The sequence below is a fragment of the Bidens hawaiensis genome, unplaced genomic scaffold, assembly GCF_021521415.1.
Source record: "Bidens hawaiensis isolate Kalapana, Puna unplaced genomic scaffold, B.hawaiensis_p1.1 tig00000512_1, whole genome shotgun sequence".
Lineage (NCBI taxonomy): Eukaryota > Viridiplantae > Streptophyta > Magnoliopsida > Asterales > Asteraceae > Bidens > Bidens hawaiensis.
In genome coordinates, this window is record NW_027491033.1 from 3,021,327 (window position 1) to 3,039,225 (window position 17,899).

The 17,899-nt window shown below is 44.2% G+C and overlaps 1 protein-coding gene and 1 non-coding gene across 2 annotated transcripts; both read right to left on the bottom strand.

The window, feature by feature from the left end:
* Nucleotides 1–331: 331 nt before the first annotated feature.
* LOC143631411 (uncharacterized) lies at nt 332–16,093 on the bottom strand. Its single transcript, XM_077100183.1, has 4 exons — nt 16,005–16,093; nt 15,842–15,932; nt 15,529–15,613; nt 332–1,065 (listed from the first exon to the last, which is right to left on the bottom strand). The coding sequence occupies exons 1-4, from the start codon at nt 16,091–16,093 to the stop codon at nt 398–400; spliced, it is 933 nt and encodes a 310-aa protein (XP_076956298.1). The 3' UTR covers nt 332–397.
* On the bottom strand, nt 2,017–2,089 carry TRNAK-UUU (transfer RNA lysine (anticodon UUU)). The gene has a single exon. It is a non-coding gene; the product is annotated as a tRNA-Lys (tRNA).
* Nucleotides 16,094–17,899: the final 1,806 nt, after the last annotated feature.

Here is a 17,899-nt window from a genome sequence, read left to right on the forward strand (position 1 = left end):
GTGTGCATTTTAAATCTTATGAAAGATTTCATGTGCACATTTATTTATCTTTTGATCTTCCAAATATCAATTATATATTTTGCATTTTGGCAGCAAATAATTGTTAGCACATAATTGTATTTTTACATTCAAATATTTATATCAATAAAATGTCTTGTACATATTAATATTACATAAACAATTTGCAGCACTAATTACTCACTTTATAAGATAATAACGATCTGTAACGGAAATTCACAAATTACATTTAATCACATTCTGGAAAACCTTAGGATTATGTACCTATGCTTATTTGGGAACCCCTAGGATTACATTGTTATTATGTTTATATTGTAGCATAAAAAGATTGAAACCTGACAACTCAAAACAAAGCTCTCAGAACACTGAAAAAATCATGTCAGTAACCATTGGTCTGAAAATGATCACTTGGAATAATCTTTGTGTAGATATCAAACGCCATACAAGAGATAGCAGGTCCAACCCAAAACACCCAATGACCATCCCATAAGTGACCTCCTCTGATCATGGCTGGTCCGAAACATCTTGCAGGGTTCATTCCTGCCCCAGCATAACCTTTTTGTCCTGTCAAACTAGTTGAAATGAACACTAGAAGCACCACAACGATTCCAATAATCGAAAAAACCACAAGTACACCATATGCTTTGAATTGACGGTGGTCGTAGGCTACCCAAGCAGAAGCGAAAAGAAAGATGAATGTGCATATGATCTCCAGCCAAAGGGCTTGGCTTGTCGTGATCCCTGTTACCACAGGGCCGTTAGGGCCTGGTGCAATAACCGTGATGGTGCATCCGCCAAGTGAAAAGGTTTGTGCTATATTTTGGCTTACAACTGCTTGTAGCATTAAAGCTCCTAGTAGAGCGCCAAGACATTGTGCAAATATGTAGATAAATACCCGAGAGAGTGAAATGAGTCCAACAAGTGCGGCTGAGAATGATATGACCGGACTCATGTGTCCACCCGAGACCGGGAAAAGGGCTAGGAGAAGGATGGTGATGGTGATGCCTATCAAGATCGATGTTAACACATTTGGTGGTTTGATTTGTGAAGAGGTAGGTCCCCGCAAAGCCCAGTTAGACCCGCAAGACACACCTTGAAGAGGTACGTCTGCGCAAAGACTAACTGGCCCCGCAGGACCCACCATGCTCAGAGAGAAGACCTTACACGCAGTAAGCCAGCTGTTCCCGCAGGAAAGCCTCCCTTGGTATAGTACCCTGCCTGTTCCCGCAGCTATGGGTACAAGCCAAGAAGGAAGGCTACCCGCACTAACGGTAAGGCTACACGCATAAGGCACTAACTCTTATACTTCAGCAATGTCACCTGAAGGAATGAGCAAGGCGGGAATATTCCCGCCCAAAAGAGCCAGTCCGTACGCTTCTGGAAGATCTTTTATACTATACCTGCCAAGGTATGGACAAAATAGACAAGATCTGACCAAAGCAGCCCATGAACCAATCACAGGGTGACAGCTCACCGACAATAGTACGAGGAGGAGCACGCTCTAGTACAAAACGTCACTATCAGCCGCTGCCTACCCACCAACTCCCATCGTGGCACGTACATAGCCCGTAGTTGGTGGAAAGGGAATAGTATACAGCCGGCCATGTCACTATCAGCCGCTGCCTACCCACCAACTCCCATCGTGGCACGTACATAGCCCATAGTTGGTGGAAAATGAATATTATACAGCTGGCCGTACCTGCTTGGAAACCTACCTTCGGCTATAAATACTCCAACACCTTGGAACGGTATCATTATCTTATCTTCTCTAGCTATTTCTCTTAATATACACTTATATTCAGAGCAACCTAGTCTGATTCTCACGCCGGAGGGTGGTCACAAGGAGGAACCCCCCCCCCTTCTCAGTGACGAGCTCACGGTGTCTGTTTTGCAGGTTAAGAATAACCATCTTTGCCGGACCTAACCCTCGTGGGAAACATCTACTTAACCCTAAGATTATCCGTAATCTGCCGGGGTCACTTAATGTTTCTTCATTGGCGCCATCCATGGGACTCGAACCCACGACCACGTGGTTAAAAGCCACGTGCTCTACCAACTGAGCTAGAACGGCCATCCTACTAAGTGAAAGTGACGGTCTTACCCGCACAATCATGATAGAGGAAGCAAAACTTGAACTTATTATTTACCACGTTGACAGGTTAACTTATCCTAAACACTTAGAAAATTGCTAAGTTAAACTAAAATATGCATGAGCACAACATATAAGGTTTACAAGGCAAGGCATTAACAAAACATTTATATTCCATAAAAATTCAAACATTACAAGAATGGCTGGGTATGTACCCGCCTACAAATATATAAATCTATTCTAATGATGGGAAGGGATCTCAAGGTTCAAACTTCAGGACCACTCCCTCCAAACCTACTTGAACCCGCACCATCAGTTGGCTGTGGCGGTTCAAGGAAAGCCTTGAGAATAGTTAGCCCATCATCGGCAGCAGCAATCTCGTTCACCTTCTCCACCACCGGATGCGGGAAGGCAGCATACTCGTTCACTGCTTGGTCGTAAGTAGCTTCAGTGTCCACGTCATGAAGAGGGAAGTTGGAAGGCGGGATGCCCTTCTCAACAAACCCCAGACCAAGCAGGAAACCAGCCTTTTCCCCATCCTCATGAGAAGCGTTGAGGGCTGCGCTCATAGCATCGTCATATGATGTATTCGTGAAAATCCGATGCACAACCTACAAAATAAAAATATATGTATCAAAAACTTTTCTAAGTATGAAGAAAAGCGTAAAGAAATTACGGAATTACGCATACCTGCGACAACGCTTCTCGTAGAAGCCATTCCTTGGTGATCAGAGCTTCCTGGAGGGCAGCTTGAGCTTGATCACGGGCGCGTTCGGCTTTATTTTTGTTAAGGTTGGCAAGCAACACATCCTTAGCAGCAGCCTCTTCAACGCCCTTCAGTTTACGCTCAGTGCAGTCAAGCATACCCTTCTGGTCCAGGAGCTCTTGGAGTTTCTTGGCATCTTCTAAGGCTAAAGCATCATGAGCCTGCTGAAGCCTCTCTAGTTTGGCTTTAAGCTCTTCATTCTCGGCCCGCAGAGGCTCAGCAATGGCTTCAGCTTTGGTGGCCCTCTCGGTCGCGTTCCGCGCAGTTTCCTTAGCCAACCTAAGCTGTTCGTTAACAACTTGGGTAGCCTTGGAACGGGCCTCATGCCTGGCCTCGACCTCGACCTCAAGGTCCTTGAAGGCCTTCTCCTTCTCCGCAGCAATCATGGCAAGCCTTTTGTTCTCCTCCCGCAATGCACGCGCCTGAGCCACTTCCAGGCTACACGCCGTCTTTAACTTGTCGTTTTCACGACAAAGCAACTCGACGCGCGGCTGCATTCGAGCAAGGAGAATTCGAAGCTCATTGGTTAGCCTACCCTCCTGGTAGCTAGCCATTGCCTCCCCTAGCGCACCGCTCGGGGCGGCGTGGCGCGCCCATTCGACGCAGTCCACAGCCGTTCGAAGGGTTGTTCCCCGGCGGATGTTCCACCGTGGAACATACACCTCATTGGAATCTGAAACTGCAAAAACAAAAAACAGTTAGAAGAAAAACCCTAAATCAGCACAAAAGACGGAGCATACCGTAGGGAGTAGAATTCAAACCGTATTCGAGGATGATAGGTACTTGCGGCGTCCCAGAACCGGCATCCTTCCATACCCGGCTCATCCCGAGCATCACCATCCCAGACTCCGCAAAGCGGTAAACCGGAGTCTGGATCTGGGAGATCTTGGTAAAGCATTCCGTCTCCTGATAGTTGGAGGCGTGAAGGTTGGGGAGTGCTCTCCCGTTCTTGAACGCCATCGCAATGGGGACGACGCGGGCAGAGATGTAGAAGAACTCCCGTTTCCAAGACCGAAGACTGCGCTCGGTAGCGCAGATCTTCAAACCCTTGATCCGAGTGACCAAGGTATACCAGCCCTGGATGCACCTCCAGGAGTAGAAGGTCATCAGGCGGTCGACACGGGGCTCAATGCCCAGAATGTGGCACACCCATTCAAAATGGCGGACCTTAGCGATCGCCATTGGGTGTACCTCCGTCAAGTGTACACCGTGTTTCTCCAAAACACGGTATACAAACTTCGTTAATGGGAATATGAGATTCCCATACATGAAGAATGAGGCATAAACCCCTATCTTGCCCTTGGGGGCATCATACAACGTCTGGTGAGGCTCTGGAAACTCAGGCTCGTAGGGATCGAGCATGAACTTCTTGACGATGTAGTGATACAAATCGACAGAAAGAGCACACTGGCACTCGCCAGCAGTACTCTTGTCGTCCTTGTCAGACGTGGACATCGGGTTCTCAGGGTATACGTCGGACTCTTCGGCAGTAACCTCAGGATCATGAACGGATGACATGTTTTAAGGTAGGAAAGAGAACGATTTCAGGAGAATGCTCGACAGAGAAGTTAAGAGTATTCGACGGAAATCGCTTAGAAGAAGAAGAGTGAAGTGAAGGTGTGAATTGAAATGCACCCTCTCCCCCCTTTATATACTCATCGCAATGAATGCGATGAATTTAATGCGGAGGAGAGAGGGAGCGCAGGTGCAATGAAATGGCGACACGTGGAAAGCGCAAACTGGCAATAGCTGTCGAAAGGACGCGTGCCATAAAACTCGCGCCCACGCGCCTGAAAAAGCGTCTGGAATGACCATATACTGTCACGTCGCCATAACTTCCTGCACGTCCTGAAACCGTCAGAAGAAACCGTCAGGAGACGCCAACGTCACTTCAACAGTTTGGACTGTTCTTATCCTTTCACCAACTCGTCGAATTGCAAAAAGATTCAAAAAGATTCAAAAATAAGAGGGAATATACCCCCTTACCTTGGGAAGCAAAAAACCATAAGACAAATGCGGGTACAGTGTCAAGGCGAAACCCTTCACATACTTGGCACTTGCAGGGAATTGAAGCCAAGAAGGACCTTATGGGCCATGCTTGCGGAAAGGGAAATAATACCTCCGCATGGCGGGAACGTTGAGAACTAGATTGTTTGAAACTTCAAGGTGGAATTGGTAGTTTAACATAACTGATCACTATGTCTAAAACTACCAAAACCTCGTGAAGAGTCTATACAAGTGATTAAACACCTACCCGCATCATAACCAAAGATCAGGCAGAAAAGTCGGGAATTTCTGCGACATTAGGAAAACGCGGGAAGAATCCCCACGGAAAAACTTAAAAAACAAAAACTTCTTTAAAACCCATTGCTTAAAAGTCCAAAAGTTCACCTCACTTATTAATAATTCATGAGAAGAACAATGGACTGGGGGACTTGAAGAGGTAGGTCCCCGCAAAGCCCAGTTAGACCCGCAAGACACACCTTGAAGAGGTACGTCTGCGCAAAGACTAACTGGCCCCGCAGGACCCACCATGCTCAGAGAGAAGACCTTACACGCAGTAAGCCAGCTGTTCCCGCAGGAAAGCCTCCCTTGGTATAGTACCCTGCCTGTTCCCGCAGCTATGGGTACAAGCCAAGAAAGAAGGCTACCCGCACTAACGGTAAGGCTACACGCATAAGGCACTAACTCTTATACTTCAGCAATGTCACCTGAAGGAATGAGCAAGGCGGGAATATTCCCGCCCAAAAGAGCCAGTCCGTACGCTTCTGGAAGATCTTTTGTACTATACCTGCCAAGGTATGGACAAAATAGACAAGATCTGACCAAAGCAGCCCATGAACCAATCACAGGGTGACAGCTCACCGACAATAGTACGAGGAGGAGCACGCTCTAGTACAAAACGTCACTATCAGCCGCTGCCTACCCACCAACTCCCATCGTGGCACGTACATAGCCCGTAGTTGGTGGAAAAGGAATAGTATACAGCCGGCCATGTCACTATCAGCCGCTGCCTACCCACCAACTCCCATCGTGGCACGTACATAGCCCATAGTTGGTGGAAAAGGAATATTATACAGCTGGCCGTACCTGCTTGGAAACCTACCTTCGTGTCACACCCGGCCCTGAGCGGCGGAAACAGCCGGGCGCGCACGAGTGGGGATTGATAATTAAGCACGGGCCATTGCAAAACATTCAAAGATTTTTATTGCGCATGAGAAGTTTAGTACAAACACATTACATTGTTCAAAGATTACAAAAAGAAACATCCAAGTATAAAACTGAAGATTTCCTCGCCATATCCCCTTGCGCGGCGGGTAACCGTGCGCATCGAGGGGATAAAACCAAAATCTTCCAAAAAGCTTGTTTTAGATGTTCAGCGTGTGGTGCTCTAAGTGTGACTCCATGCGCTACCTAGTTATCTCCTGAAAGACACGTAAAAACATTTGAATCAGTATAAACTGAGTGAGTTCACAAGTTTTAGTAACTTGATAAAATCAATCTGAAACATTTCTGGCAACATCATTAACATCTGCTTGGTAAAATCGTATTAACACATAATTCTGACAATATTCTGATAAAAATCGTTCCGCGGGTTACGCGTGAACAAATTCTGGATACGGTGCTCGTCTATGTAAGTGGCGCAGCCACTACGAGCTAAAATAACGTAAAACCGTCCCGCGAGTTACGCGCAGACGTTTCTGGAAAACTATGCTCGTCTATGCAAAGAGGCATTGCCCCTACGAGCTAAGGATACTGTCCCGCGGGTTACGCGCGAACAATTCTGAGAAACTGTGCTCGTCCATGCAAAGAGGCATTGCCCCTACGAGCTAAGGATACCGTCCCGCGGGTTACGCGCAGACGTTGTGCCGGAAAACAAGGCGCTCGTCCATGCAAAGAGGCGCGACCCCTACGAGCGGGCTCAACCCCATAGTACTGCCCCATGCCAGGCACTCGTCCATGCAAAGAGGTGCGACCCCTACGAGTGGGCGGATCAAACCAGCAGTCCCTACCCTTAGAGTTCCAATGGTAAAGTGATCACTTACTCGAGTTCTAGCGCACATACATTGAAAACCTTAGATAACCGTTTGCATTGCTCATCATGAAACATAACTTAAACACATAATCGCTTGCATAGCTTGTAAGTATACCATGATAAAACATTATTTAAGTACGTGTCCCTCGCCCCGAAAGCAGTTTAAAAACAGTGAAAACAGTGAAAATAGGGGCTGTGAGACTCACCTGTGGTTCTTGTTAAGGGATTAATCGAGATTCGGGTTTTCTTGGTGTTGGCCTCGGAATCGAAGGTCTAGAATACGATTAAATAACAAGTATATATATTAAGATCAAGAAATAGGAGAATATAAGGGTTGGATAGTAGGTCTCAAGGTTATATTCTCGGCTTACCTAGTAACAGGATCGGAGCTGGAAACAACAGATGCTTGGGAAAGGATTAGTGCAAGTTTGTAGTTCTTTGAAGTGTGTTTTGGGTGATAATTTAGGCTACAAATTTATAGGCAAACTCAAGGGAACACAATCCCTTGCTTTAGGGGATTGAAATCTTTTCATATCTAAATGTAATGATGATAAAGTATGGAAGTTATTATTATTTACTTAAGAGTGGAGTGGTGGATAAAAGATTTTGATTTGATTTGGACAGAACATGCAGGTCTGGGGTTGGTGAGAATAGGGTGGCTGACAGTTGACTTTTCATGTTACAGTGTGCTTTTTCAGGTACTTTTGTCAGTGTACAGTAAAAAGTGGAAAATCTCTGAAACACGCTACTGTTTCCTTTCGGGCGGGAGTAATCTCCTTAACTGGAGAATAGACCAAGTGTTCTGCGCGTATAACTTGGTGCGCATAGCTTTCTGCGTATAGGACATGTCTTTGCTGCGGGTAGGTGCGTAACCTTCTCGCAGTTAGGGACATTTGAGTTTCATTTGTAGATTCTCCAGGTGGTCTTGGTATTTCAACATAGTGATCAGTCATGTTGAAGTCAATTCCATCTTGGAGCTTCAGACAAACTAGCTCTCAACGTTCCCGCCATGCGGGTAGGTTAGTTCCCTTCCGCACGCGCATAAACGATGTAGGATGCACCCGCCTTAGCATCATGCGGGATGGTCAACCCATAGACAACATAACGTTTAAGTTACATGAAAACATAAAGCCAAATCATTCACGCATGGCGCATATAACATATGCTCACGCTGGTTCTTAACATGGTGCGCTCGCGCAGGTTGCACATAACAACTGCACGCGCTGACTAACATGGCGCGCTCGCGCAGGGCGCACATAACAAATGCACGCGCTTAATATTTACAATCACCTAATTATTAGGTTGATTACTTAGCTTATGGGTTTGGGAAATTACCGGTTGTCACATTCTCCCCTCGTTAAACGAATTTCGTCCCGAAATTTAGGAGACGTTGCTGGCAGAAGCCATGTTCTGAAAGAGGTGTGGGTATTTTGTGCGCATCTGGTCTTCTCTTTCCCAAGTGAATTCAGGCCCACGCCTCGAGTTCCATTGAACCTTTACTAACTTGATTTTGCTTCTGCGTAACTTTTGTTCTTTCCAATCGGTTACTGCTATGGGTTTTTCTACGAAGTGCAGCTGTTTGTCAATATGAATTTCTTCCAACGGTAAAATCAACGTTTCGTCAGATAAACACTTCTTGAGGTTGGATACATGAAACGTATCATGAACTCCACTGAGTTCGGCGGGTAGACGGAGTTTATAAGCAACTGGACCGATCCTCTCCAGGATCTCAAATGGTCCAATGTAGCGCGGATTTAGCTTTCCTCGCTTACCGAAACGGGGGACTCCCTTCCATGGAGAGACTTTCAAAAGTACTTTATCCCCTACTTGAAACTCCAACGGTTTCCTTCTCATATCAGCATAACTTTTCTGTCTGTCGCGTGCTGCCTTAAGGCGATCCCTTATCTGAAAAATCTTGTCTGTTGTTTCTTGGATCACTTCTGGACCAGTCATTTGCTTGTCGCCCACTTCAGCCCAACACAGTGGGGATCTACACTTGCGCCCATATAACGCTTCAAACGGCGCTGCTTTGAGGCTTGTGTGATAACTGTTATTGTAAGAAAATTCAACCAACGGAAGGTGGGTATCCCAACTACCTCCAAAATCGATCGCGCACGCGCGCAGCATATCTTCCAATGTCTGGATCGTTCGTTCGCTTTGTCCATCCGTTTGGGGGTGATAAGCCGTACTCATGTCCAGTCGAGTACCTAACCCCTCTTGTAATGATCTCCAAAACATTGAGGTGAACCGACTATCTCTATCAGAAATGATGGACACTGGGACTCCATGTTTTGAAACTACTTCTCGAATATATAGTCGGGCTAACTTTTCCATTTTATCAGTTTCTTTAATCGGCAGGAAGTGCGCTGACTTAGTTAGCCGATCTACAATAACCCATATCGTGTCGTAACCCCCAGGTGTCCTTGGTAGTTTGGTGATGAAATCCATGGAGATTTGTTCCCACTTCCACATGGGAATTTCTGGCTGTTGAAGTAACCCCGACGGCTTCTGGTATTCAGCCTTTACCTTTGAACACGTCAGGCACTTACTGACATGTGTCGCGATGGCGCCTTTAAGATTGGGCCACCAATACAACATTTTAACATCTTGGTACATCTTGTCTGCGCCAGGATGTACGGAATACCGCGTCTTGTGAGCTTCGTTTAATACCTGCTCGCGCAGTCCTCCCTTGAGAGGGACCCATATGCGGTTGGAAAAATATCGAGTGTTCCCTTTAAGTTCCAAATTCTTAATCATACCCCCAAGGGATTCAGTTTTAACAAACTCTGGTTTCAAGGCTTCTTGCTGAGCGTCTCGGATGCGCGTAGAGAGCTCTGCGTGAATTGTTAGCTTTAGGGCCTTGACCCGTAGTGTTTTTATTCGCTCCTTTCTGCTTAGCGCGTCTGCTACCACATTCGCTTTCCCCGGATGATACTTGATCTCGCAATCATAATCATTCAACAATTCAACCCATCTTCGTTGCCTCATGTTTAAATCCTTCTGATTGAATATATGTTGGAGGCTCTTATGATCCGTAAAGATTACACATTTCGTACCGTAGAGGTAATGGCGCCAAATCTTTAGCGCGAAGACAACCGCTCCAAGTTCTAAATCATGCGTTGTGTAGTTCTTTTCATTGGTCTTGAGTTGGCGCGAGGCATACGCTATAACTTTGTCTCGCTGCATAAGGACACATCCGAGTCCCTGGTGTGAAGCGTCGCAGTAAACGACGATGTCATCCGTCCCCTCTGGTAAAGATAAAATTGGCGCACTACATAACTTCTGTTTCAACATTTGAAATGCCGCTTCCTGATTCTCGCCCCAAATAAACGCCTTGTCTTTCTGAGTTAGCGCGGTCAGAGGTAGAGCTAACTTGGAGAAGTTCTCAATGAAGCGTCGATAGTAGCCAGCTAGTCCAAGGAATTGCCTCACCTCAGTTGGGGTTTTTGGCACTTCCCAGTTTTCGATGGCTTTAACCTTAGAAGGATCGACGTGTATTCCTTTCTCGTTTACAATGTGACCGAGAAAGTGAACCTCTCTAAGCCAAAACTCACATTTAGAAAACTTTGCATACAACCTTTCTTTCCTTAACAATTCCAAAATCAACCTCAAGTGTTGCTCATGCTCGGCCTTGGTTCGAGAGTAAATTAGAATATCATCTATAAACACAATCACAAACTTGTCCAAGTATGGTTTGCACACACGGTTCATCAGATCCATGAATATAGCCGGCGCATTAGTTAGCCCGAAAGGCATCACTAAGAACTCATAATGGCCATATCTGGTTCGGAAGGCTGTCTTTGGCGCGTCTTCCTCATGGACCCTAAGTTGGTGGTATCCTGACCGTAGATCTATCTTCGAATAATAACTGGATCCCTGCAACTGGTCAAATAAGTCGTCAATCCTCGGTAAGGGGTACCGATTTTTGACTGTCAGCTTATTCAGCTCCCTGTAGTCAATACACATCCGGAACGAACCATCCTTCTTCTTAACAAACAGTACTGGAGCTCCCCAAGGTGAAAAGCTTGGGCGTATGAAACCCTTATCCAAAAGTTCCTGTAACTGATTGGATAGCTCTTGCATCTCAGATGGAGCTAATCGATAAGGCGCTCGGGCTACTGGCGCAGCTCCTGGGACCAAATCAATTCGAAACTCGATTTGTCGCGGTGGCGGCAATCCGGGCAGATCTTTAGGAAAAACTTCTGGAAATTCGCGCACTACAGGTAAGTCTTCAATTCTTCGCTCATCTCCCTTCTCTATTACATGCGCCAGGAAGGCGTAGTACCCTTTCCTTAGGCACTTGCGCGCTTTTAGGCACGAAATCAGTTTCGTCGCAACTCCCTTTCTTTCCCCTTGAATCATCAAAGTTTCTCCGTTCAACAGTGGAATCCGAACCTGCTTCTCATGACAAACAATCTCCGCGAGATTCTCGACCAACCAATCCATACCTACCACAATATCGAAACTTCCCAAATCTATTGGCAACAAGTTTATATTGAACTCATGACCTCCCATGACTAATACACATTGCTCAGTCCTTTCATTCGCGCATAACTGCCTACCATTGGCTAGTTCTATAGTATAAGGTTTGTCTAGCCTACTGGTCGCTAAGCCCAGGGAGTTTTTAAACTCATGGGATATAAAACTTAGGTCAGCGCCAGTATCAAATAAGACAGATGCATAATGACCGTTAAGCAAAAACGTACCGGTTACCACATTCGGCTCTTCCTTTGCTTCACCCGCGCCGATCACAAAAGCTCTCCCGCGAGCTTGGTTTCCTTTCTGTGGGCAATCCCGACTGAAGTGTCCAGGCTTCCCGCATGCGTAGCAGCTGTCGCTCGATCCAGCTTCTCTGATGCGACAATTCATCGCCTTGTGTCCTGGTCTGCCACATTTGGCGCATTCGATTTTTGCGCATTCACCCTCGTGGTGATACTTGCATTTGCTGCACCATGGGCGAGGCCCGCTGTATCCTTTCCTTGATGGTTCCGCGGCTTGAATCGCGTAAACCCTTGTGCTTTCCTGCCTCTTGGGCGGTGGCTGCTTGAAGTCTGACCCTCGGTGGGAGTTCCATTTCCTCTTGGAGTCAGAGGTTCGCTGCTCGTTCAAGCGAGCGGTCAACATACCCGCACGAACCGTATCCCTTGTAAGGGTGATGGCTCGCGCAACCGCCTCGTCAAAGGTCGGAGGTGCGGCGGCGTTGAGCGGGACTCTAACGACAGGAGGTAACCCAAAGATGTACCTCTCGATTTTCTTTTCTTCTGTGTTTGCCATGTCTGGCACCAGCTGGCAAAGCTCGTTGAAACGATTGGTGTAGGCATCGATATCCGTTCCTACCATGGTGTGGTTCCAGAATTCTTGTTGCAAGCTCTGAATTTCTGCGCGAGAGCAGAACTTTCTCATCATCATTTCTTTCAATTCTTCCCAGGTCTTGTGAAGAGCAACTTCTCGCCCCAAAGTCTTTACTTGGAGCTTCCACCAAGACGAAGCTGCTTCTTGGAACATGCAGGTCGCGTAAAGGACCTTCTGGTTTTCACTACATCCGCTGATGGAGAGAACGGTCTCCATCTTGTCAATCCAATTGTAGAGCCCAATGGCTCCTTCGGTGCCTTTGAACGGCCAAGGCCTACAGGCCATGAATGTTTTATAGGAGCATCCTTTGTTCAAGGCTCCTGATTCGGGTTCTGGGGTCTCGTTCTCTTGGCGACCCTGACTAGATTCGGCCTTGCTGGCCTCATGCGTTGCAATCGCCTGCGCGATTATTTCTGCGAGCTCCTCGGGTGTCATGGTAATTCCCTTGGCTCTGGTTGGAGGCATTCTTTTCATAAAAAGAAAATATAACAAACTTAGCGCATGTACTCAGAGCACATAATGTTCTTATCTCTAGACACTGTGACCCGTGTTCCTAAGTGCGTGTGTGATTTTTCTTTTGAAAATATTCTTTTGAAAATATTCTTTTGAAAATATTCTTTGAAAAATATTTCATGCGATTCCCCAAAGGTTATAGTCTAGGTTAAAAACTTCTTTTCCTAGTTCGCTATAACCAGTGCTCTGATACCAATCTGTCACACCCGGCCCTGAGCGGCGGAAACAGCCGGGCGCGCACGAGTGGGGATTGATAATTAAGCACGGGCCATTGCAAAACATTCAAAGATTTTTATTGCGCATGAGAAGTTTAGTACAAACACATTACATTGTTCAAAGATTACAAAAAGAAACATCCAAGTATAAAACTGAAGATTTCCTCGCCATATCCCCTTGCGCGGCGGGTAACCGTGCGCATCGAGGGGATAAAACCAAAATCTTCCAAAAAGCTTGTTTTAGATGTTCAGCGTGTGGTGCTCTAAGTGTGACTCCATGCGCTACCTAGTTATCTCCTGAAAGACACGTAAAAACATTTGAATCAGTATAAACTGAGTGAGTTCACAAGTTTTAGTAACTTGATAAAATCAATCTGAAACATTTCTGGCAACATCATTAACATCTGCTTGGTAAAATCGTATTAACACATAATTCTGACAATATTCTGATAAAAATCGTTCCGCGGGTTACGCGTGAACAAATTCTGGATACGGTGCTCGTCTATGTAAGTGGCGCAGCCACTACGAGCTAAAATAACGTAAAACCGTCCCGCGAGTTACGCGCAGACGTTTCTGGAAAACTATGCTCGTCTATGCAAAGAGGCATTGCCCCTACGAGCTAAGGATACTGTCCCGCGGGTTACGCGCGAACAATTCTGAGAAACTGTGCTCGTCCATGCAAAGAGGCATTGCCCCTACGAGCTAAGGATACCGTCCCGCGGGTTACGCGCAGACGTTGTGCCGGAAAACAAGGCGCTCGTCCATGCAAAGAGGCGCGACCCCTACGAGCGGGCTCAACCCCATAGTACTGCCCCATGCCAGGCACTCGTCCATGCAAAGAGGTGCGACCCCTACGAGTGGGCGGATCAAACCAGCAGTCCCTACCCTTAGAGTTCCAATGGTAAAGTGATCACTTACTCGAGTTCTAGCGCACATACATTGAAAACCTTAGATAACCGTTTGCATTGCTCATCATGAAACATAACTTAAACACATAATCGCTTGCATAGCTTGTAAGTATACCATGATAAAACATTATTTAAGTACGTGTCCCTCGCCCCGAAAGCAGTTTAAAAACAGTGAAAACAGTGAAAATAGGGGCTGTGAGACTCACCTGTGGTTCTTGTTAAGGGATTAATCGAGATTCGGGTTTTCTTGGTGTTGGCCTCGGAATCGAAGGTCTAGAATACGATTAAATAACAAGTATATATATTAAGATCAAGAAATAGGAGAATATAAGGGTTGGATAGTAGGTCTCAAGGTTATATTCTCGGCTTACCTAGTAACAGGATCGGAGCTGGAAACAACGGATGCTTGGGAAAGGATTAGTGCAAGTTTGTAGTTCTTTGAAGTGTGTTTTGGGTGATAATTTAGGCTACAAATTTATAGGCAAACTCAAGGGAACACAATCCCTTGCTTTAGGGGATTGAAATCTTTTCATATCTAAATGTAATGATGATAAAGTATGGAAGTTATTATTATTTACTTAAGAGTGGAGTGGTGGATAAAAGATTTTGATTTGATTTGGACAGAACATGCAGGTCTGGGGTTGGTGAGAATAGGGTGGCTGACAGTTGACTTTTCATGTTACAGTGTGCTTTTTCAGGTACTTTTGTCAGTGTACAGTAAAAAGTGGAAAATCTCTGAAACACGCTACTGTTTCCTTTCGGGCGGGAGTAATCTCCTTAACTGGAGAATAGACCAAGTGTTCTGCGCGTATAACTTGGTGCGCATAGCTTTCTGCGTATAGGACATGTCTTTGCTGCGGGTAGGTGCGTAACCTTCTCGCAGTTAGGGACATTTGAGTTTCATTTGTAGATTCTCCAGGTGGTCTTGGTATTTCAACATAGTGATCAGTCATGTTGAAGTCAATTCCATCTTGGAGCTTCAGACAAACTAGCTCTCAACGTTCCCGCCATGCGGGTAGGTTAGTTCCCTTCCGCACGCGCATAAACGATGTAGGATGCACCCGCCTTAGCATCATGCGGGATGGTCAACCCATAGACAACATAACGTTTAAGTTACATGAAAACATAAAGCCAAATCATTCACGCATGGCGCATATAACATATGCTCACGCTGGTTCTTAACATGGTGCGCTCGCGCAGGTTGCACATAACAACTGCACGCGCTGACTAACATGGCGCGCTCGCGCAGGGCGCACATAACAAATGCACGCGCTTAATATTTACAATCACCTAATTATTAGGTTGATTACTTAGCTTATGGGTTTGGGAAATTACCGGTTGTCACACTTCGGCTATAAATACTCCAACATCTTGGAACGATATCATTATCTTATCTTCTCTAGCTATTTCTCTTAATATACACTTATATTCAGAGCAACCTAGTCTGATTCTCACGCCGGAGGGTGGTCACAAGGAGGAACCCCCCCCCTTCTCAGTGACGAGCTCACGGTGTCTGTTTTGCAGGTTAAGAATAACCATCTTTGCCGGACCTAACCCTCGTGGGAAACATCTACTTAACCCTAAGATTATCCGTAATCTGCCGGGGTCACTTAGTGTTTCTTCAATTTGTGTCTCGAAGGATGAAATGACTATAGTATCTATCATGAACACCAGAACTGCCGACCCAAGTAGCTCTCCTACGGATGCGCGCCAAACCTAAGCATACCACATAAATTTAAAAAGGCTCGTGTTTATATAATTGAGAACCACAAGAATTGTATAATGCATTTGTACGTGATTTGTATGTAGTTCATACCATCTTGCGCATCACATTTTCGCACTATATACAAGCGCATCAACATATTATTTTTTCTGAAATAAACGTCCCATATACATGTAAAACAAAAGGTGGTCTTTTGTATATTATATTGAATTCATACTCACATTCAAGGAGTATAGATCCTCTAAACCCAACCTCTCCCCCAAAGTAAGACAACTTTCTTTCTCTCCATGATCAACTTCCCATTGTTCTAACCTGCAAATACATGGCAGGAATTAAAATGACAGCATTGCCCATAGAGCCATATATATGAAAAATGGTACTTGCCTAGCAGCAGTGTATGAGAAGGGTTGGGCCTTGTTACCACAACCAACATCCTCATCAAGTACAACCTGTTCAACGTTATTTGTCGACATCACTAATTACTTTGCTAGATGTTCCTAAAGGGGTTTATATGTATAATCCATATGAATATCCATCGTTGGATCATTAGTGTATTATGTCTAGTTTAAAATTTCGAAGAATATAAATGTAATATTCGAAAGTTCAACAAGTAAAATAATAATATATTAATTAATTAACAATCAAGATCGACAAAGAAGAACAAAAATACAATGATTGAACAAGTTTTTTTAACATAAAATATCGGATCCAAAATAAACGAACTAAACCATTTTTTTTAACAAAATGAAACGAGTCGAACTACTTTTCTTAACAAAAATAAACGAACCAAACTCCTTTTTTTTTAACAAAAATCAACGTACCGATCCACTTTATTTTATTAATAATAAAAATAAACAAACCAAATCACTTTCTAAAACAAAATTAAACGAACCAAATCAATTTTATTTAACAAAAATCAACGAACCGAACTACGTTTTTTAACAAAATGGTTCAGCTCGTTTATTTTTGTTAAAAAAAGTAGTTCGTTTGTTTATTTTTGTTAAAAAAAAGGGTTCAGTTCATTTATTTTGGTTAAAAAATTAATTTTAATTTTAAAAAAATTACCACATAAGCAGTCCATGTCATTATTTTTGCTACATCATCGTGCATGTCAGATCCACATCATCAAAAACTAATGGAATCTAACCCAGTTAGTGAAAAGCTCGTTGACGGCCAATTGGTCGAAACTTGAGACTTTTATGGTACATTTTGTAAAGTTTGATTTAGTGCCGGCAGTGGCGGATCCAGGAATTTTTCTCACAGGGGTCAGGAATTTTTATGGTCGGTACTAATACAACTGTCGGGTCGAATCGGGTTGAGTCGGGTCATAATGTCATATATATAAAAAAGGATTACCAAACAAAATATTAGATAACAAATACATTAAAGTTGTTCCCTACGAGTTTTCATTTTTTGAAATCTAACCATTACATCATCTACTTTAACATTGATAGGCAAGTCTTTCTCAATGTAACAAATTTTCATCACCCATTCAATTACGCAAATCGGACTTCACATACTTCATAGCCGAAAAGGATCTTTCAACAGTTGCGGTTGCGACAGGTAATATGAGAGCTAACTTTAATAAACGATACACCAATGCAAAGGAATGACGTTTCTTTGTTTGAACCATCAGAGGGTGAGATTTGAGAGGTGGTAAACTGATTTGGTAAAACAAAATATTATTTTAGAATGGGTTGGGTATTGGGCTAAAAATTGAGTAGGGTTTGAGTTGGGTCTTAGGCTTAAAAGTTAAAATTGGATGGGATACTAGACTTATGGACTTATTGATATTAATAGGAAAAATTGTTTATATAATTATATTTATAAAATTTTCATTGTATTTTTTATTACGGTTAGTCTCAAAATCTCATGGGGGTCGTCTTGAAATTATACAGGATTCGGCTTCAAAATTTCACAGGGGTCGGGGTGAAAATTTTACAGGGGTTGGTGGGAATTTTTCGATATATTAACACTAAAAAAAATTTTCATAGGGGACGGGGGACACCCCCCACTTACTAGTATGTCCGCCCCTAAGTGCCAGCCAATGAAACAAAGTTTGTATTATTATAATCCAATATCCCTTGATTAAATATTACTTTTCATATAACACAGGGATTAAACACCCATTAACAGCTACAAAGTATTCATGTTTTAAAGAAAACATAATTTGATATTTTTACGTAGTTCAAAATATTGAGCTATTAGATTAGCATCAAACGACTATCTTTCATCTTCTATCTGGTACATTTCTTACTGATTACTAGTAAAGCAGTTTG